Here is a 23,185-nt window from a genome sequence, read left to right as displayed (position 1 = left end):
TAATTAACCCACTGGTCAGAAATATTAACAGTAACTGTTACTTTTATTAAAGTGTATTTACTGGTTTATAATCTTGTGTAATCACTGTGTATACTAATGAACACTGATATTGGCCTTAAGTCAACACTAGTCTAGGAAGAGGTCATGTCAGCACTTAAGGGAGTTTAGGAAAACTGTAGTGTTTGTTTGAGTTGACATAAACATTGAAGTTCCCCCAAACCTACTGTGGTTATATCGTGTAATTTAAGGACGGTGCCTACTAATACCGAAGTATTTTTGTGCGGTTTATGAGTACGCGGGAAAAGCAGATCTTAGCAAGGCCTATTGGAATCCAAAAAGAAAATTGGGGGTAACCACGCATTTTTCAGAGATAATTAACATTAATATCACTAAAAAACGCCAAAATATAAAGCAATGTATGGGATTTTTTCCTAAATTGAAGCTTAATCATCTCTGAAAAATGCATGGTTACCCCCAATTTTTTTTTGGAGATACCAAAAGCATTTGGTAAGTTCTGCTTTCTCCGTATAGTTTTAAACCGCGCAAAAATATTCCTATATTAGTAGGCACCACCCATAGGAAACCCGAGTATCTCCAGATGCGCAGAACGTATGCGCACTAACAGTAGTAGGCACCGTCCTTAACAACTCATACAAGTTTGTAAATTGAACAGTTTTCGTTGTTACAATAAAGGTTTACAGGTATATTTGTTTTGAAGTATTACAGGGGAAGTTATTTGGCATGAAAATTCCCATTTTATTTCCCGGGTTTTATTTTCACATAAATTCAAGTTTTATTCTCAAGATTGAAATATTTTTTTTTACTGTCAACTTCATAGACTGCTCCTCTGACAACCTGCTGTTTAGTAGGGTGTAAAAGATTCCTTGCTGTCCTTACCGAAATACTGCATAAATGATTTCTGAAACAGTCTCATCCCAGCGGCTACACTTGCGTTCAATAACATCTGAACTATCACACATCAACATTTCATGCACAGACTGTAAAGTTAGAACCACATGAGTGAAGCCAGGTTAATATGAACACCTGCAGTTTTTTTTTCTTCACTGAGAAGCCATGAAGTGAAACAGATGCGATGCCAGTGTATTGCCTTGTACAAGTTTATTCTCGGAAAGGTCAACATGGTTTCAAGGAATCAGCAATGTTCAGGTGACAATGGGATCACAACCAAGTCACGTGGTTGGTCTGAGAAAACTTTAATGATTTTCGCTCCAATATTAATCATCTATTACCTTGGCCGAGTGAATGAAAGAAAAAACCTGAGTGTTTTCATGAAAATCTATGTGAAGAGAAATATATATGAGTAGGAAATAGGATCAAGCAACGCGTCTTACCGATGTTCACAAGTATGTTTCTTGGTATCCAAAAAGAAAACTGGGGTTAACCATGCATTTTTTTAGAGATATATATAATTATAATTATATTATAGTAGTAGATATTCATTTAGTCTCCATAGGATGTCGAAATTTAAATCAAGAAATGTTGGCGTTTTTGTAGCAACTTGCTTTGCTTGTTTTGTCTTTACATTTTTCTAATTTTAGGCCAAGAGCGCAGCACAATATTTGCGCAATGCACGTTGAATAGTTTATCTGGAGCTATACCAAACCTATATGCACAAGACAGATAATAAGCAGTCAAATGAATTTCACTCATGTTGAAGAACAAGGACAGTTCATCACCTGGATGCAATACTTTGTTACGGGCCAGGAGACTTTAAAATGTTGGTCACTAATGGATTTATAATACAGTGGAACCTCAATTTAACGAACCTAATATTCTTTGACCCTGCCAAAGTTACAGTAAAATGTATAGAATAGAACCTCTATATAACGAACCTCGATTTAACGAATTCTTCGATATAACGAACATAATCCGGAAGCCCAAACGTAAAATCTACCTCGATATAACAAATTACAATGTCAACACGCGACAGAAGATAAACGCTGAACAGATCAACACTCTGAAAGTGTCGTTTTTTTGTAAACAAAAGCTGCGTGTCTGCTCAAAAGTGAAAATAATTGCTACTGAAAGCCACCATGCTTAATGAATTGCATCTCAAAACGCGGCACTTCTGGGTGACGAAAATTGCATTGAATTACGTGACAGAAGTCACCTGTGTTGAAAATCAATCATTAACTATGACCTCGATATAACAAACATTTTGGTCGTTTCCCCTCAAGTTCGTTATATCGAGGTTTTCGATATAACGAACCCTCGATTTAACGAACAAATTTGGCCGGTCCCCAGCGACTTCGTTAAATCGAGGTTCCACTGTAATGCGTTGGCGTCATTTTATTTTATTCAGTTTTTAACTCGTGAATGCGCGCATGCGCAATGAACGAGTTATAGCGATAGCTGACTCTGGACTTGGTCGGTCGATCAGTCGATCAGTCGGTTTTGTCGTTAACTTTCGGGCGTGCGCAGTGAATGAGTTTTAAATTCAATTAGTGGAAAAAAACACGCGAACATTTGTTGTTCATGGCGCATCAGGAAATTCTTATTCAATATGTAGAGAATAATTTGACGATCATTTAGTGCAAGAATGGAGATTTTTCGTTCAATCTGAGCAAAGTTTCAAGTTTTTTCAGTTTTTCAGAAAGTCCGGGGTCGTAAACTCAATTAGTGAAAAAAAAAAAAACGTAAAAATTTGTTTCACGACGCGTCAGAATTCTCTCATTCATTCTGTAGAGAATAATTTGACAATCATTTTAGTGTAAGAATGGAGATTTTTCGTTGAATCTGAGCAAAGTTATAGGATTTTTTCGTTTTTTTCTACGAAGTGCGGTTTCTTTCAAGAATTAAAAATAATTTAATTTAGAAATAATTTAATTAAAAAATAATTTAATTTGTCAGTTTTCACGCGAAAGTGGAACGTGCCATGTCACGCATCATTGACGTCGTAAACAAAATTATGCAAATGAACACTTTAAGATCTTGTCAGCTTTCATAGAGGTTTCAAAGGGAAAAAATGTTTCATTTTCGAAATTTACAACTGGTAATTTATGGGAAAGCAAAAGGACGCGGTCGATAAATAATTCTTATTTAGCAAGAGCTTGTCATACTTCATTATTTTTACTTGACGATTGCGTGGACTGAACTCCAAAGGAAAAATTTCACGCATTCTGATGTCGGGCATGAAATGTAATGCGATACTTTGTTGAACATATTTCCCTTTGTGAGATCGGCTTGCCCTACAGTAATTTTGTAATTTTAATTCCCAAAAAAACTTCACTTGCCGGGCAAGTGATGGTCAGAATCCACTAGCCCGATCGCAAAATCCAGTAGCCCCGGACTATCGGGGACACGAATTTGCATGACGTAGCCGCACATGGCACGCTTCTATGAACTTTGAAAAAAAAAAGAGACACGTGATTTTTTTTTTTTTAATCGGCGCATCAAAATAATCTTATTAAATCTGTAGAGAACAGTTTGACAATCATTTTTATAGTACAAGAATGGTTATTTTTCGTTACATAATCGGGCAAAGATATAATTTCTTTATGCTTTCAAGGAAGTTTCCGTAGCCGTCTAAATTTCAATTACTATGTGTCATCTGCATTCACGAGTTGGCTCACAGGAGCCTTTGATTAATTAAACAAAAAGAAGCTAAACGGAACTAGCGGTGAAAATAAAAAGACTACGGTGGTTTCTAAGACAGCTAGCTTCAAGGAGTTTTACTTTTCTTTTGTCTCAGGAGTCGGCGAGAAGCTGGCGCGCGAGTTGGAAAAAATCTCGCGCGAAAACAGATTCATCACGTTATAATTCGTATCAGCCAGTTTTTTTTGTTTTTTTTTTTGTTCTTTTTTATGTGGCGGCCAATTTTTTAAACGAAGCGATCAGTTTTGTATTTAAACCGTTGATAAAACAGATGATTAACTTTTCTTCTGATAATGGCAATCATTTCTCTAAACGTTTTATGAAACCGTACTGTTTAATTTAAGGAGCTAACGGTGCATGCGTTCATAACAAACGGTGTCGTTGAGTCTCAGTGATTTAAAGGTCTTTGATTACATATTGACGATAATGAGATGCATCGTACCCTGTGCCACTTAGTAACGCTATGGACAGCTATCTTCAAAGTAAAATGAGTGAAAGCGAATTTCCACTCAATAGACTGAGTTGCTTTTATGATCAGGTCATCTCGGAAGGGAGTTACAGCATGCATGCATACTATGCTCTTCTCCACCGTCCTTACGGAATGACAAGCATGATAGCTAAATTGATCGTTTGTCTCACGATTGTTTCACATGGCTGTAGTTTGAATAAACAGACGTCAACGCAGTGGCGGCACCGCGAAACGACGCCTGTTTTCTCAGGCTAACCTAGTTGTTCATGTCTGATCGCGACGCTTTATGTAGCAGTCCGAACAACGAGAATCGAAATCCTCCAATCACCAACATCCAAAGCAAGGATGTCAAACATAGTGTTACTACTTGTATTGATACTGACAACCAGTCGACACAACCACCTAATCAGTGAAGACCAGCAGTTTAGCAGTCGAAACGTTGCGGTTAACACTTACAGTTATGTGGGTGACAACTGTTGTGAAAAACGATTGAATTGAACGATCATATCAAGTCGCGATCAACGATGGCTAACACCTTTCATGCATGACTTGTTAACAGTAAGCATATTCAAAAGAAAAGTTTTAGCAGTGGGATACGGTATGGACACTGCTTGAGGGTATAGAAGCGGCAATAAATAAAACCCTTTGACAGTCATTGTTTTCGCACTTGACACATCGTTTCCTTCCTCATTTGATTCGTTAAAAAATAAATATTTCTAGACATTGCGACAGGTGAAAGAACCCCGCTTTTCAGTCTTTTGTGAGGCACTGAACTATGAACTCGTATTTCTTTGTTTCGAAATCTAATTTGCAGGCGGTAATATGTGAAAATGTTTCCTGTCTAGTTAGCAACGCCACAACACTAATCAACAAGCTCCGTTACAAGTAGCTCATAGAATACAACTGTTAGCATTGTTAGGCTTTCTCTTTAGCTGTGATGTCCTCAATAATAACGGCTGTGTTTAAAGCCACCATCGGCTTGCTCGTGAATAAAGGAAGGGATAAAGCAGCAGAAAAGTTGAAGGATGGCGACGTAACAGATCAGAAATTTCGTGGCTTGATCGTGCGTGAAATCGACGATATCAAGTCGCAGTTGAAGGGCTTAGCAAGAAAAGATTTGTTAGCAAGTATCAGCTTTTTTAAAGAAGGAATCGAGTTGCTGTATGAAGTGTTTGATAAGGCAAGGCGCAAAAGGGAGCACGGCACGATGAAGGAAGAAGCAGCAACTGGAACAGCTAGTGTTGAAGCAGTTTCTCTGGCAAAAGGAATGAGAAGACTGGAGCTTACTGACCTGGATGAGTCAGCTACGAGGGCGCTTGCCAATGCAAAAGACAGATTCAAAGATGCCCGCAGAAAAGCGACAGAAGCATTCGCTAATGAAGCTTTGGAATTGTCTGATCGCGTACTGGCCATGCAATATCGAGTAATGTCGACAATATTGGAGACAGTAGACAATCCCGAGGTCGCATTAGCAGCGTGTAGAGTGTGCATTGAAGAGCTACACAGTCTGTCAGCTGTTAAGGAATGTTTTACTGTCGAGCTTAAAAGTGGCTTCTGGGCTCGGTTTAGAAAAGAAGAACGAAGGGCGATCATTTCGGCCACTTGTCATGTGAATCGCACCATCTACGATGTTATTCTGATGGTCAGTTTTGGCAACAACCAGCTGTCCGCAAACAACTGGCCTTGTGTTGATACCGGGGAAGAGAAAGTGGATCCACTCGGTGATGGAAGAGTTTCTAAAGTGTTGCAGAAACAAGGTATGGAGAACTACTGTGTCACACCATGGTCATTTGGTTAGGAGGGTGAAGAGGAGCACAAGCTGAAGTATCCTGTGGGTATCGCTACAAACGCAGATGGACAGTTTATTATAGCAGACGATTTGGATAAAAGTGTGAAAGTGTTTGACAGCAGCGGAAAGTTTGTTCTCCAATTTCACCCTGAAAGTAATTACACTAAGACGGGCTTACGTGTTTTCGATGTCGCCACTGATGTGAACAATAGCAACATCTATGTATTGGTCTGGCTGGGGAGGTATGGGGCTGAGCGGGAAGTTAAGGTATTCAGTCATACCGCTGACCTACTGCACAAGTTTCCTGTGAGGGGAGAGGTTCTGGACAGACTGGCAGTCACCAATAACAAAGTGCTGGTACTGACAGGATGGAAGACTGTGCATGTGTACGAGCATGAGGGGAGGTATGTACGCAGCTTCCCGGTCGTAGGAGAGATTCTGAAGTTTGAACGTTATAGAATCACTGCTGGTCCTGATGGCCAGATCATGACACTGGATGGTTCCTGTGTGTTCATATTTACCGAAGATGGTGAACAGCAGCGTAAATTCAACATTAACACCAAAGAAGATGAGTACCGGTGCATTGCATGGCATCCATCTGGTGAATTTGTTGTCGTTGCTGGAAGGGAACGAGTAACAAAGCACTCGTGTGTGGCAATATACACTAAAGATGGTGAGTTCGTGAGGAGAATAGTAGAAACTAAAGAGAACATAGTTCATATGGCCGGGATTACAGTGAGCATGGAGGGTCACATTGCTGTGGCTATTCCAGATTTTTTCCCTGGTGGCAAAGTAATTGTTCTTTAGAGTTAGTGACTCTGAAACACAAATCAACAATTTTTTAGTGAAAACTAAAACGAAGGAAGTTTCATGAAAATAATTATCTCGTTTTTCTTCGCGACAATTCAGGATTATCAAGTGACTATGAAGACAGCCATTACTGCTTAGCTTTCGACTGTAACAGTAACTATAAGCTTATATACGTTTACTGATGTTTTAACTTTTGTTTTCTTTTTTTCTTTGAGCTTGTGATGTATAATTCAATATCATTTGTGATGAAGAAAACTTACGAAAATATACAAGTTTTGAAATAGCAGAAAGAGTGTAGGTATATTGAGGGTGTATTCTTTTAAAACAATTCTGGTTATTCTTATTGTGGTTCAGGAATAACAGAATAGACAGAATTTTATTTCTGCAAAGAATGCAATTCTGCCTATTCCTATCTACTCCTTGTATTCCTATTACAGAATAGTCCTAAAAGAATGCTACCCGAGTCGTCTTCACCCTCAGTGTAATCCAGTATTTAATTTTATTAGAATGGTGAGATGGCAACTAAGGTTTATAGTTAGAACCCTTTTATTTTATTAAGTTTGCCTGGCCTTAGTTGTTGTAGATGTTCAAAGGGTTTTTATAAAAACGGTTAGTTATTTTGCTGCTATACAGTAATGGTGCTGTTATTTTAAAGTCATCGAGGAGCTTTGAAAATAACGAATCAGGGAGCACAACTTTTAATTAGCTGCCCATGTTTTTTACCTGTAATATGGCAAAGGATGCCGGAATTTCTCATTTTTTATTAAAAGCTCTTTTTCTTTAAGCTATCTTGATCCTGATAAATGATTTTATTCTTGACAAACTATTTTCATGGAAACTGATAAATTATTTTCCGTTTCTAAGTAATTTGAAGTATTGTTAAAATTATAGTTGATTTTTGTCTGCTTACAAGTATGAGTAGTGAAAAAGTTTCCCATGACTAGATTGACAGCTCCTGCACATGCAACTATTATCCTGGCCAATAAGACATTAGCGACACTTGACTGTTTTGGCAATTTTTCCCATTTTACTTTGCTTCAACACAACATCGACATCTTTCCCACAAGTTGCTCATTAACATAATCTCCCACTCCATCTCGGTTCAATGTTGAGAATTTACACTTGTTGATTTGTCTTTGTTCGTGGCCATTGTAATGGAGGAAGAATGCATAGGAGTAAAATCATGTCTGCATATCGGCCCAAGCGAGTCCTCCGTTCCAAACAATTTGGCCAGGATTGTATAAGTGTGAAAATATACCTGCATTGTGGGACAGTTGAATCAGATCCTTGGCTGTCAATGATTTGATTTAAAAATACATGTCCATGCAGTTCATATATAATGTATTTATTAGAAACTGGATCGTTGTATAATGCAATTCGAGCGATTTGATTGGCTTAGCGGCCATGGTATAAAATGAGCCATTATACCATGGCCGAGAAATAGAGACCATTAAATTGTCTTGTAATTGTTCTTGCAACACGAAATCAGTAAAATCTAGCAGTATTTCTTATTATTCCACTCACGCTTGTTGGATATGAGATGATTATAGCCAACTCGGTGCTTACACGCCTGGTTGGCTATCTATCATCTCATATCCAACGCGCGTTCACGGGATAATTGTTAAATATAAATCGCGGACTCTTATTTTCTTATTTTTATTCTCCACAAAAATTTACTCACTTATACAGTTATCACTAGTGACCGGTGCTTGTAATACAGTTTGTAGCAAGAGAATGATCATTTATTTGAGCAATGTGGCTTTCTTAAGAGCTGTACAGAATTTTGAGACCACATGATCTCATTTCTGTTGAAACAAAAATGATTCTTAAATTGATGTAATTAAACCACTGGTCAGTAATATCAACTTTTATTGAAGTGTATATACTGGTTTATAATCTTGTGTGATCACTGTGTATACTAATGAACACTGATATTGGCCTTAAGTCAACACTACTCTAGAAAGAGGTCATCTCAGCACTCAAGAGAGTTTAGGAAAACTGTAGTGTTTGTTTGAGTTGACAAACATTGAAGTTAGAGGTGCCAAACCTATTGTGGTTATATCATGTAATTCAACAACTCATACAAGTTTGTAAATTGAACAATTTTCGTTGTTACAATAAAGATTTACTGGTATATATATTTGTTTTGAAGTATTACAGGGGAAGTTATTTGGCATAAAAATTCCCATTTTATTTTCCTGGTTTTATTTTCACATAAATTCAAGTTTTATTCTCAAGATTGAAATATTTTCTTTACTGTCAACTTCATAGACTGCTCCTCTGACAACCTTCCTCTGTAGTAGGGTGTAAAAGATTCCTTGCTGTCTTTACCGAAATACTGTGGAAATGAATTCTGAAACAGTCTCATCCCAGTGGCTACAGTTGCGTTCAATAACATCTGATTACTATCACACATCAACATTTCATGCACAGACTGTAAAGTTAGAACCATATGAGTGAAGCAAGGTTAATATGCACACCCGCAGATTTTTTTTCTTCAATGAGAAGCCATGAAGTGAAACAGATGCGATGCCAGTGTATTGCCTTGTGCAAGTTTATTCTCAGAAAGGTCAACATGGTTTCTAGGAATCAGCCATGTTCGGGTGACAATTATTAGGGTCACGACCAAGTCACATGGGTTGGTCTGAGAAAACTTTAATGATTTTTGCTCCAATATTAATCATCCATTACTTTGGCCGCGTGAATGAAAGAAAAAAACCTGTCTGTGAGTGTTTTCATGAAAATTTAAAGAGAAATATATATGAATAGGAATAATCCAAAAAGAAACCTGGGGGTAACCATGCATTTTTTAGAGATAATAAAACTAAATTTGGAAAAAAATGCCAAACATTGCTTTGTATTTTACTGCTTTTTAGAATAATTGTTGCTTAATTATCTCACAAAAACATACCCCGCTACCCCAAATTATCTTTCTGGATTCCATTAGCCCATACTAAGATAAACTTTTTCCGCATACAATCGAACCTCCCGTAAGCGACCACCCATAACGTCAAGGATATGTGGTCGCTTACGGGAGGTGGTCGCTTACCAGAGGTCAGACCACAGGGGGTCTAAATTTCGGGTAATTTACATATGGTTATTGCGGGGACCTAACCCTTTTGCCAGTGCTTATTGAAACCCATAGTAATAACTTTTCTTAGCTACAAGTATATTAAGACTGGTCCAAAATTATTCTAGGCAAAAAATAATAATGTTTGTGGTGATTACTGTTTTTATCTCACAAATTACTTAATACAATGCAGCGGCGGATACAGCGAATGAGACAATTATTGTGAAAGAAACTTGACTCTTATGTTACTTCAGGTGGCACTGTCTAAATTTTTCAGGAAACGAAACATAAGCAAAAAGATAAAAAGATATAAGATAAGAGAGTTTTTTTTCCTACGAGGGATTCAATCTGATAAAAGGTTATTTCAGTGTGAAGTATAGTGCATCTGTATTTTATCAATAATTATTGTTTCAATGCTAAGCTATATCAGGAAACACTTCCGGTAGCTCCGACTGTGAGATTGACGGCGTCCGCTGTCATGACATTGCTCGACCTTAGCGGTAGTCCACTAGTCGTGGACTAGTGCAAAATGATTTTGGACTAGTAGAAACTTAGAACCACTAGTCACAGGACCAGTAAATACTTTGTAATTTGTAATGTTTAAAAGTAAAACAAGGTGAAAACAAAATGCATCATGTAAGTGTTGTTTTGATGCGTTCCTCGCAATGTTCCCAATCTTCTGGTTCTCATTGAGCTGTGCCTTGTAATGCCAATTCAAACAGCATGCTGTGAAAGGGGGAACTCTTGTCTAAATAGGATTATGACAGACTTTAGATCATCCCTTGATGTTTCCACTGTGGATGCCTCAATGTTCATATCACTGAATGGGCCTGACCATGCTGAGTACAATGCAACTGGAGCTGTTGCAAGATGGCTTGATTCAGGGCAAAGGCTAAGGAGGCCAGAAATATGGACACTTGAAGTTGTGTTTTTATGAGTGGGTAACAACTCTATTGAATCATGGGTGTCAGACTCTTTACTTTGGTGACTTACATGTATTTAATGTATGGCAATATCAGTGAAAGACAGATCAGAAAGAGTCAACACAAAAAATGTAACATATTTTTTTCAAGTTTATTGTCACTGTACATTAATGTCTGACTCTTTATTAAATTGTGGGTTAGCCTGGTCAGTGTCTGTCACTCTTCTTTGACTCTCTGCCAGTGGTATTATGAAGTTTCATGATGACATCAATGAAATTTAATTGTAAAATGATATTGCAAATAATATTGCCATGCTGCAGTCAGGAAGGACTACCACAGATTTACTCAGAACTAGTAAATTCTCAGTTCAGCTAGTCCCAGGACCAGCGATTTAAAAAGTTAAGGTCGAGCACTGCATGATGTGGCCAACATGTTACAGCGACACATTTTTCAATTTCTGCCCATGATAATAGTGGTCGCCTACAGGAGGTTAAAACCAATTATTGAAAATTTTAAACAATCATCTGCTAAAAGTGGTCGCTTATGAGAGGTGGTCGCTTACAAGAGGTGGTCGCCTACAAGAGGTTCCACCTATAGTGATTTGACTTGAAAACTTTTGGTATTTTGGAAACGTGGTCGCTAATGAGAGGTGGTCGCTTACGAGGTGTTCGCAAAGGGAGGTTCGACTGTAGTCACAAAGTATGCAAAAATACTTCGTTAATTGTAGGCACCGTCATTAAACGTAGAAAATTAGAAGATCCTTTAAAGGGGAAGTATCATGGGGTTTTTTTTACCTCTTTTGTTAAAAATGTTGAATTAAGACCTTCACTTTGCTACAAAATAATTCTGGAACAACGAGAGGAGAGAAATCAACTCAATTCTTGACAGGAACAACTCGTCCTCTGTTCTAGTGCATTTTGGAAACTTTAAATATGATAACTAAAAAACATTAGTCTTAACATTTTTCAAGTTTCAATTCATACGGGCCTACTCTGTCTCTGGCCAGGGGCACTAATCTACCGTTGTATTACTTTGGGGTGATAATTTATAACAAAACTTGACAATTATATTTTGTTTCTGTTGTCAGACAAACATTGTTGGGTTTTAAAATGACATCAAATTTTCATGATACTTTCCCTTTAACATAAGGTTTTCACTTTTAGAGCGCACAGCTGATAAGTTATTTGTGACTCTGAGTTTACTAAATTATTTCAGTTATTATTTACCAAAAAAAGGTTTCAAGTGTATTCAAACGGTAAAACACAGACGGTAAACAGAGACTGATTGACACTGTGTGTCTGTTTTCGGCATTTGAATACGTGGCATACTAAGTGTTCCTGTATTGACATTACAGCCCTACTATCTCCAGTCTCCCATCTTGCGCTGTATTGTACCCAACCGAAACTGAAATTTGACGCTTTTACATGTGTCAAAAGTGGGGAAGAAAACTTGATAAGGACTCTATTTTCTACTTTCTTATGATAACAACATGAAGACTTGACGAAACAAATAATTTTTTTTGTCATATACACTTAGGTTCACGCAATCACTGATGGAACATAATATGCAAAAGAAATAACACAAAAAAATTCAATTGTTTCAAGTTATATTTTACATTTTATTTAGATGTTCAAGCAAATTCCCCCCTCCACCCTTTAAAAGCCAGAGGGATTTTATTTTTTGCAGGGGCATGTAATTCATGGTAAGGTGAGGGTGACTAATGGAGGGTGAGGGTTATGTGGGTGACTATATGGTACCTTACCATGAATTACTTGCCCTTGCAGGGACATCTTTGGAGGAATTAGTCTGGCAGGGGTGTTAAAACCTTCCTAAACATCTTAATAATGATCAGAACCTAATTTCTTGCCACAACATTTCTACTTAATCAAGCATGCAACTAATGAGATTAAAGAAAATGATCACCAGTGAAAGAAAGTCTTGATGATAACACAAATTCACCAAATGCATGTTGATACTGTGGCTTCTTTAAATGTACAACTTTATACAAATTGTTGGTTTTCACATGACATCATAAAAAACTGAAATTCATAACTAAACACAATTTTGGGTTTTTATCTTCATCACATGAAACAAAATATAAATATCCATCGGCTTGCTTGTTTTCAGCAGGATATCATTCTTTGTTTTGAAAATAGAGCGGTGTGAATTTTAGATTTTTACACAGTGCGTGACAGAAGGATTGCCTCTAAACATGTCACGTACATGAAAACATCGATTTGCCTCATGTTTTTTCGAGGTCTGATCAGCTAACATGTAATAGAAGCGTTTATGTCAATGTGTGAAAGTTCAGCAGTGAGAAGAAAGGCTTTGAAATAGCCAAGGTAAACTCCAGATGTTTTTGCTGGTTTCCGGCCGCCATGTTGGTGCCCATCAGACGGGGCACCAGCATGGCGTCCCATACTAAACTCTGTAATTTTCCGTGGTACATTTTCTCGAATAACTCAATTATGAGATATCGCACAGCTCTGTGGGTTTCACACGTTGTTTATGTATCACTCTTCTACAACACATCAATTTCTTGACTTTATCTATTGAATGGTTGAGGATTTTATTTTTTTACTTACGTGACGATGTGTGAGGTGAAAACCACCTATACCGGTAGGCCATTTTCAAGTTGCTTTGAACCTCATTAAGAAAGTGAGGCTTCATGCATTGTTTTTATTATGAAATTAATTTACACTCATATGCACAAAATTAATTTTTATATGAAAAGGTTTGCCCTTAGCCTCGCTTCCATAATGAGGTTCATTTAGCAACTCAGAAATGGCCCATTGAACTGCATAAGCTGCCCACTTTACAGTTTTTGTTGCCTACATCTTTCCCAACATCTTTCCCAACTTGAACAACCCTCTAAAAAACATTAGCTTTTTACAAGGTAATAAGTGGAAAAGAGTTGCAGGTAGGGGACAAGAAAAAGGTGCCACAATAGCCTTGTTGAGCAAGACCAAACTTGGTAATTTCTCGCCCATGTCAGCAATGTTGACTACATTCACACAGAGTCAACTGCTTGATTGCCTTTGTGCCGTAGCTCCATTGACAGTCGATCGTCTCAGTGATGGTGGTTTGTTTAGGAATGGTGTCCATGTTCCTTGTATGGAAGGATTCTCTGTGTGCCAAAATTGTCTTATCCTTTGTATTTTTACTCCTGATTCATGCCTGAGTCTCTCAACCCACTCTTCAATCTCTTCTGGAGTTTTGTTCTTCACTTCTACTATTTTACTGTTGCCATTCACTAAAACACAAAAGTAGATACATATGTAAATGGAAAAAAAAATTGGAAGTGAACTGCAAGCCATTGCAGTAATGTCTGCATCTTAAAGGGGTAGTATCATGGGGTTTTAATAAAAGTAATAATAATAATAATAATAATAATAATAATAATAATAATCTGTTCAAGTGCATTTTGGAAACAAAAATGGGAGAACTTGAAAAAAATTAGCCTTACATTTGTCAAGTTTCAATCCATGCCAGCCTACTCTGTCTCTGGCCAGAGGCACTAATCGACAGTTTAATTGCACTGGGGCGAACTTGACAATTATTTCTTTGTTTCTGCTGACAGACAAACATTTTTGGGTTTTGAAATGACAGCAAATTTGCATGATACTTCCCCTTTAAGCAGCATTCCTTCAACCCCAGTTCAAATTTATGTATTTCGAGTATTTCACTTCCATCATCTTTACCTCTTAGTATGACATAAGCAAAAGTCAAGTGGTCTCCATCAGCCTTAATGGTTTTTATTCAACACCAATTGATCAGCATGATTAAGATAAGTACAATACACAGCCACACTTGATTTCATATGCATCTTTGTTGTGTTAATACACTCAGTTGAAAAAAGTTGTCCTGTGCAAACTTTCAATTGTAAACAATGCAACCTGGTGAAATTATAGGATAATTTAATTGGCATGTGCATATTTTGTGTCTTTTTCTTTGTCTGTGAACAATATGTGAATTTTAAGCCCTAAAAACTGCACATACTTTTATTTTCTAACAACATGAAGATAAATAAGCTGATAGGTCAAACACTTCCTAGAAAGTTGTTGGGTCTTATCCTTCACGCTTTATACCTTTTAACGTGGCCGAATACAGTTTTTTAGTGTACAGGTGTTAGAAGATGTTATTTGGAAACTACGTGCTTCTGGACGCCCAAAATTGGTACGGGGTAAGACTAACTAAGAAGGAATGCATTTTCGTATGTCTTGTTGAGCTAAGTACCGTTTCCATGGCAACGCAGCGAACTATTAAACGTCCATAAATAGTAGGTTTCCTTTATTTTTAGAAAATGTACTCATTAGATTTTTTCCATATTTTGGATCCAGAAAAACTCAAAAAACACTGACACAGTTGCACTACTTTCATGTAATTTTAACAGAGAGGTCTCCTGTAAATATTGATTTTGCATTTTAATGTTTTGTGAAGATACTCTCTGTTAGATTAAGGTTTCTCTTTGTAGGCGAGTTCACTTTTAGGGAACTATTTTCATGCCAAATGCATCGAAATTCTAATGAGCGGTTCCTTAGAAAACAGTTCATTTCCACGAAAACAACCAGTCACAATTTTTTGGTCAAATGCGCATGCGTGGCTTTAATTGGGTTTCATGGCAAAGATGAAAAGCATGCAAAAGGCCTTGGTGAATGACTTTTTTGCTCGGAAAGAAAAGAAAAAAAAACAGAAACGAGAAACTTAGTTATTTAGGATCAAAACTTAACTTTATTATCCATTTCATGTGAAATTGAGGGATCACTTTATCGACTGCTGTATTTGCGTACCACAACCCTAGCGTGCGCTTAACAGCATCACTGACAGAATCTGTAAAGCGCGCGCAAACTGTGTTCGGCCACCTTAAGTGACAACGTTTTTACAATCAAGTGTACTCAGCAGACCACTAGGGTGAGACATCTGTACTACCGAGGGGGAGGAGGGATGGCGCAGTGGTGAAAGCACTCGCCTCACAACATACATATCGCCCAGGTTCAATTCCCAGACTCAGTGTCATATGTGGGTTGAGCCTGGGGGGAGGGGGGGTATACCCTTATATGGGCTATATAGGTATGTGTTGCGCTAAAGGATATGGTTTTTCAGCTGCTTTGGTCATAAATAGGGTATCAATTTTAGCCATTTTGGTAATAAATAGGGTATCGATTTTTGCACTCTAGTCTGGAATTCGTTTTTTTTTTTTCAAGAAGAAGCTACTTCTTCATCATGATGTTTACAGCAACTGTATATATACGTGCTGCAACGGCTTGTGACGCGCTCCGGTCAAGCGCTAGGCTCCAGGGGAGTTTTGAACTGAAGTTGACCAGACCCTATCAGGTCATAAATAGGGTATCAAATTTTTGGTCAGGTCATAAATAGGGTAGGAAAAATCGCGGATTTTGGTCATAAATAGGGTAAGGGTTTTGGGAAGGGGGCTGCACACTCCTACCCAATTTTTTTGGGTCAATTATGTTGTTCCTGGGGTGGAGAATTTAAATCATTTTTAAGAAAATGTCAAAATCCCCACCCCTTGCTCGACACCCCCCCTCCCCCCCCTCGGGCTTGACATTGATAGGTGCATAACTTCAGGATTGTTCTTTGCAAATTCTACGATCTCCTTGTCAATATATTCCCTGAGAGAAACACACGAGGTGATGCCGGTCAAAAGAGCTTTAACAGTTAATGCATTACCTTATTCCTCTGCCTGCTGCTTCCTCTGCGTTTACAGTAGATAAAAACTAGCCGCCGCGCTGTAACGGGCGAACAAATCGACCGAATACTCCGTTAGGGATTCCAACCTGCGCCATATTGAAATCTTCAAGTATGTTCTTCATGTAAGAAACTTGGAGTTGACAACACACTAGATAGGCTGTTCACAGTCCCTCTTTTTTCCGTGGGATTCTCGAGACTGGCCTATCGCCATCTTGGTTTGTAGAAGCGAGCGCGATCCTAAATTACCGAGCGGAGGGTAGCGGAGTTGGGAGGCGGCGGGAAAAATAGGGAGACTGTAACAGCTTCTCACTATCTCGTGTTCGAGGGGCGTGCCGAAACTTTGTCGCCTCAAGTAATTGTATCAACTAAGAAAATACTCCCCAGAGGCCTGCCCCAAAGATAAACATGTGAAATTGGAGGAAATATTTAATAGTCCTTTGTTACAGTACAGTTTCTGTACCATTTCGAAACAAAGTTCAGTTGCGAAAGAAAAAAATATATACTGTTTTCATATGGGGTGAAAAATATGGAAACAATTTCATCTCTTTACTGTAAATAATTACATGTAAACAACGAACGTATGCAAGGAACTGTAAATATGTTCAATTCAAAGATTAAAAGTAAAAAATATATATTTAACTACAAGGGTGTCTAAAAATGCACATTGTCTCTCGACATTCATAACGAATATATTTACATTTAAATAAAAGAAAGAAAAGAAAAGAAACTTTCCAAGCATTGATTGTTTACTCTGTTTACTCAACACCTAAGTAGTACCCAGATCTCAGACGACCTACATTTGGGCATTAACAAGATAGAAGGCTATAATATACGAGCTCATGCTATCCGTCACTCCAGTAGAAAGGCAAAGCAAAGAAAGGAGACGGAAACAAAACTCCAAAATGAACTAAACGTAACAAAGCAAGCTTTCGAAAGCAACCCTAGTAATTCTAATGCTACTTTGTTTGATGTTGCTCAGAAAGAACTAGAATATTTTTATGAAGAAAAAACCAAAGGAATCATTGTACGCGCACGTGCTAGATGGCACGAATACGGCGAGAAGAGTACAAAGTACTTCTTAAATTTAGAAAAGAGAAATCACGTCAAGAAGCACATACGTAAATTGTATGTAAACGACGAAATTAAAACAAATCCACTCTGCATACTAAATGAGGTAGAACCATTTTACTGCGACTTGTACAAGAGTAAAAACAATCGTCCGGATATTGAAAATGAAATCGATTCCTTTTTAAATAATTTAAATATACCCAAACTCTCTGAAGAACAGAAAATCTCCTGTGAAGGTAAAATCACTTCAGAGGAATGTTTTCGTCTTCTTGATACCTTTCAAACTAACAAATCTCCAGGAAACGATGGAATTCCAATTGAATTTTATAAAAAATTCTGGCCTTTAATCAATGATTGCTTCATAAGGTGTGCAAATGAATGTTTTGAGAAAGGGGAGTTGTCCCATTCTCAAAAGCATGCGATTATCACGCTTATTGAGAAAAAAGGAAAAGATCGTTCTCTTATTGAAAACTGGCGCCCCATATCTCTTGTGAACGTTGATGCAAAAATATTGTCTAAGGTAATTGCATCGAGATTAAAAAATGTTTTGCCTTATATCATTCATCATAATCAAACAGGGTATATTAAAGATCGTTTCATAGGTGAAACCATCCGTTCCATCTTTGACATTATGGATTGGACTGCCAACGAAGACATTCCCGGCTTAATGATCTTCATTGATTTCCAAAAGGCATTTGATAGCATTGAATGGGATTTCCTTTTTAAATGTATTGAAGCCTTCAATTTTGGTTCTGATTTTCTTCGCTGGGTAAAACTGTTCTACAGCAACGTACAAAGCTGTATTATGAACAACGGCATAACTTCAAAATCCTTTCAACTTGAGCGAGGTGTCAGACAGGGTGATCCTCTTTCTCCCTATCTTTTCATTGTAGCGGTGGAAACGTTAGCTATTGCCATTCGTCAAAATCCAGCTATAAAGGGTATTACCATTGGGAAAGAAGAGACAAAATTGTTACAATACGCAGATGACACAACAGCAGTACTCGCTGACACCAACTCAGCCACGGTACTTTTTCAACTGCTGGATTTATTCAAAAATATCTCAGGACTCAAGATCAATAGCACAAAAACCGAGGGTTTGTGGATTGGCTCTTCTAAAGGAAATAAAGCAAAACCGTTAGGCATTAAATGGCCAAATGAGCCGATAAAAGCCCTGGGGGTGTATTTCACGTATGATCCAAAATTACTGAAAGAAAAGAATTTTATTGAGCGATTAGATAGCATTAAAAAACTTATTAATATTTGGTCCTCAAGAGGTTTATCTGTCTATGGTAAGGTGACAATAATCAAATCCTTCCTTATTCCAAAGTTTGTTTATGTGTGCTCGGTACTACCTACACCTAACGAATTAGTGAAACAATTGAATCAACTGTTATTTAAATTCCTTTGGAATGGCACGGATAAGGTAACACGCGTTTCGGTAATAAATGAATACGAGGAAGGTGGATTAAAAATGATCAATTTAGATTGCATGATAAAGTCCTTAAGGCTGGCATGGTTAAAGCGTATTTTTAAAGGTCAGACTGGAACGTGGAAAACCTACCTACAGCACTTGCTAGAACCGATGGGAGGTTTTTTCTTCTTAAATTGTAACTATGATATTAAGGATTACAAAATCTCTTCTAAGTTTTATTGTGAACTACTTTCTTGGTGGTCAGATTTTCGTGACTCTTTTGCCTCTCAGAGAGACTGGCAAAATGTTATTTGGAATAATAAAGAAATTCGCATTGACAAGAGACCAGTTTTCTACAAAAATTATTTCATGGCAGGATTGATCTTTACTCAAGATCTACTTTTCAGTTTAAATATAGAAGACTCTTTTTGCCACTGGTCGCATAAGATTTCCAAAACTAACTTTTTGCAATGGGCTGGCCTTCGACATTCAATACCTTCTTCTTTAAAAATTACTTCTCCTTGTCCATCTACAGCCTCTCCATTATTTTCAATTGATGACAACATCTTTGATGTCACAAAAAAGAAATCAAAGGACTATTACTCATTACTTGCACGCAAAAAAGCACAGCCTCCTAATATCGTTCGTAAATTGCAGAATGATTTTAATTTCTCGTTTGATCAGCTGAGAGAAATCTTCACTCTGCCACATTCTGTTGTGCTTGAATCATACGTAAAAGGTTTTCAGTTCAAAGTGATCAACTCTATTTTATACACAAATTCTAAATTATATAAAATAGGCTTCAAAACGGATGATCTGTGCTCGTTTTGCAAGGCAGAGTCTGAAACCTTACACCACCTTTTGTATCAGTGTCCCTTTGTTAGACAGTTTTGGAATGATTTTCAAGATTACTGGCACCAACTCTCAAATCAGCAAATTCGTCTTACTCTTCAAGATGTTTTATTTGGAATTATAACTAAACCATGCCCTTTACTTAACCTACTGAATTATTTTATAATAATTGGGAAACTGTTTCTATGGGACTGCAGAAGAACCCAGATTCGACCCAAAATCCAAGGATTTCAAAGTAAAATAGTCATAAAATATGAAACCGAAAGAAAGATCAATAACACAAAATTCTTTAAGAAAAAGTGGGTACTATCCCCAGTTTAATGTGAAGAATTACATTACACATGAACTTTTGTGTGGTATTTTCATTCATAAGTGCAACTGTAACCTATTGTAAGTCTCTTTTTTCTTCTTACTTCGTTAGTAACAACTTTTAATTTAATTTTAATATTGCAACTATTGTGTAACTGTATATTGTAAGTGTTAGTAGAAGTATTTAAGTATTGTTTCTATTATGATAGTATTAGTAGTAAATTTGAGTGAATTGTAATTCATTGTAAGTCTAAAAAATAGTCATACCTTGTCAGTAGAAGAATTTAATTTAATATTGTAACTATTATTATTATTATTATTATTATTATTATCACTTTTTTGTAATTTAGGTTAGTATCTTAAGTTAGTATGGTTAGTATTGTAAGTAAAGTTTAGTATTCTATAGTTAATAAAAAATAAATAAATAAAATAAAAAAAAAAAAAAAAGATAGAAGGCTGGGTATGACAGTTTTTCAGTACATTCATATGGCCTAGGTACAAATATGAATACTGGTTTAACCGGTTTTCTCGTCCACTCATGTTCACCTGGCCTAGCGGGATTTTACAAAGTGGTTGTTAATTCGTACTGTTCGTATTATTTTTTAACGATTGCCGTTCTGAATGTAGCCATCATAAATCTAAACAAGAGAGTGGAAATGAGCCCCATGTACGTTGACTCAAATTTGATGGTGGGCAAACGTGCATGAAACAAGTGATAATCTTTTGAAAAACGCTGAAATTCACATATTTATATTAAATGCCTGTCAAGATCGATAACATTTCACTAGAAACAATCACTTAATTGGCATACCGTTATTTTATTTATTATCGTTTTTTTTTTTTTCAAACATGTGACTTAAGGATGCCTTTCCGTTTTCATCGCTACGCGACGGATGGAAGGCCTAAACACAGAACTGAAAATTTGGTTACAAACGTTTTAAACGTCTAAGTGTGAACTGGGCCTTATTAAAGCCCTTTCAGATTGTGTTTAAAACTAAACGGTGATTTTTGATGAGTTCTCATCGAGATTCATCTGCGATTTTCAGTCCATCGAGAAGGGCGTTGTCCTTTAAACGAAGACCATTGCATCTTTTATTGCAAACAGATGTATATTTTCCAGAGAAAGAGAGGAAGCGATCAGTGTGGGCAAGGGTGCCTGTGTCATTCGATGATTTTCTGAACAGAACACGTAATGAAAGCGATGAAAGAACCAGTGCCCCTTTTATGGGTACGTCCTTCACAGACGTGTTGTTTAGGTGGGGCTCTACCTGAATTTGAGTGAAATTTGAAGAGGTTTTAAGAATGGATAGAAGAAAAAAATGATTTTGGGAACACTAACAGACAGTTGATACTCACGCAAGAGCACCCCAGGTTGCTAGTAGACAAACTTGGTATCCGTCTATTAATTATTAACTACAAATTCTAATTTTAAAAACCTCACTAAATCTTCAACATTTCTTATTTCTTTTAATTTTACCAATCCTTCAAGAAAAATTATTTCCTTCCAAATATACCTAAAAATCACCCAAAAATTCATAAAACACCCCAAATCATTGATTTGTGTAATGAATGGAGGGTTTTTGTATTGCTAAGAAATGCGAACAAGATATTTCCATTTGACCGATTTTAAGCGGCGTGAAAACGGCTTTCAGGTGTACCCCCACCTTAACCAACTGAATACCACGCTAGGACACATTCTAGCAAGATGTCGTATTTTGATGGATAATATTTTAACCGTTACAATTAACGGATCTTGTACAAGGAAGTTGTAGTAGAACCCATGCCCTTCCTTTTCTTACCTTGTCATGATCTCATGAATAAAACAAGACGCATATGTGCGTGAACTTGGGCTTCTTTCCTGGCATATCCAGCTGTAAACGCCAGAAGTTGACGTGATAAAATCTCAGCTGTCATTTGTCGATTGTTTTACAGCTCAAGCATAGTACAAGCAAGTATATTGTAAGCAATGTATATTCCTGGTCTAAATTTGCATCTATCTGGCCAACAGGATTTAGCAAAGCGGGCAGGGATATCTTGTGTTGGCTTCATCCTCCCCCCCCCCCCCCCCCCCCCCTTCGCAAAAGTTTTTGTTTTTTGAAAAAAGGGAATTCTGATTGAAATTGGTGTTTCGTGGGAATTTCTCTTTGTCAGTATCTTTAATCCATTAATCGATGAAATTTGTCCCGCGTCACATAGGCAAAATTTGATCCGTCTCGAGTGCACGTGTTTGTTTACGCAAGATTATGCAGTTGTCACGTTTTGTCAATTAAACTAGAAAGAAAAACAGACAGAATGGTTTCCTAAAGGAAAATTTATTCAGAAAAGTCTTTGTTCACGCCTAAGAAAGAAACGCTTATTATTCTAAATGCCAAACGAGAGACGCGAAAGCGATTTGAAGAACTACCAGTTTATTTCCAAGCGAATTTATCAACCCGTGCGTGGCACGTTTTTCAAATTTTCGCAAAAATTGTTCAGAATATAAAGAATCGGTCAATTAGAATAGTATTTCAGTACAAATTCACGATCAAACCTGTAATTTTTCGATGAATTCCCAGAAGTACTCAAAAATCGCGTAGAAAGTCCGTGGCCTCAATAAGGATTTGAGATGTCCGCGCTCCGCTAACTCGTCGCCTGGACAAAACAACAATTTGTATTCGAAGCACAGTTTCTTCGCCGTTATTTCTCGGATTTCCGCTATCGAAACTGTTGAGTATTCCTTAGAAGTTCTTCTTTCGATGTACCACTTCGAAAAGTTGTGTTTTCCTTCGGAAAACGCGAAAATCGGCGACTAAATAAATGTCCGACCCTTGCAAACCCATGCAGCGACAAGATTACCTGCGCATGCGTTTTACGGCCCAGACGGCGAATTGTGACTGAATGAGGAAAAAAAAGAAAAAAACGAAGGGCAATTTTCAACTTGGTCTCCCTGTGGGAGGCCCAAGTAATGAGGTGGATTCTCATTTTCGTGGCATTTATTATAGGATGATGTCATGTTTTATTTTAGTCTTACCAACAGGTTATGAACTGGTTTGACAGGTTTATCAATGATGTCATGTTTTATTTTTATCTTATGGCAGTCATGGTCGGAATCACCGGTTTTACAGGGTTTTTTTTATTAATTAATTATCATAAAATACATATAACAAACTTTATTGTA

At 37.3% G+C, this 23,185-nt stretch overlaps 1 protein-coding gene across 1 annotated transcript; it reads left to right on the top strand.

The window, feature by feature from the left end:
• The first annotated feature begins 5,021 nt into the window (after positions 1–5,021).
• LOC146483038 (uncharacterized) lies at positions 5,022–6,433 on the top strand. The gene has a single exon (XM_085106217.1). The coding sequence runs from the start codon at positions 5,022–5,024 to the stop codon at positions 5,880–5,882; it is 861 nt and encodes a 286-aa protein (XP_084962343.1). The 3' UTR covers positions 5,883–6,433.
• Positions 6,434–23,185: the final 16,752 nt, after the last annotated feature.

This window comes from Pavona decussata, unplaced genomic scaffold (genome assembly GCF_977016875.1).
Source record: "Pavona decussata unplaced genomic scaffold, jaPavDecu1.1 SCAFFOLD_40, whole genome shotgun sequence".
In the NCBI taxonomy this organism is placed as follows: Eukaryota; Metazoa; Cnidaria; class Anthozoa; order Scleractinia; family Agariciidae; genus Pavona; species Pavona decussata.
The sequence above is the reverse complement of the archived record's forward strand: the minus strand, read 5'-3'. Positions and strand labels throughout refer to the sequence as shown.

Excerpts from the sequence above, each read along its gene's own strand:
- LOC146483038 (XM_085106217.1), top strand. The coding sequence starts at position 5,022 with ATGTCCTCAATAATAACGGCTGTGTTTAAAGCCACCATCGGCTTGCTC.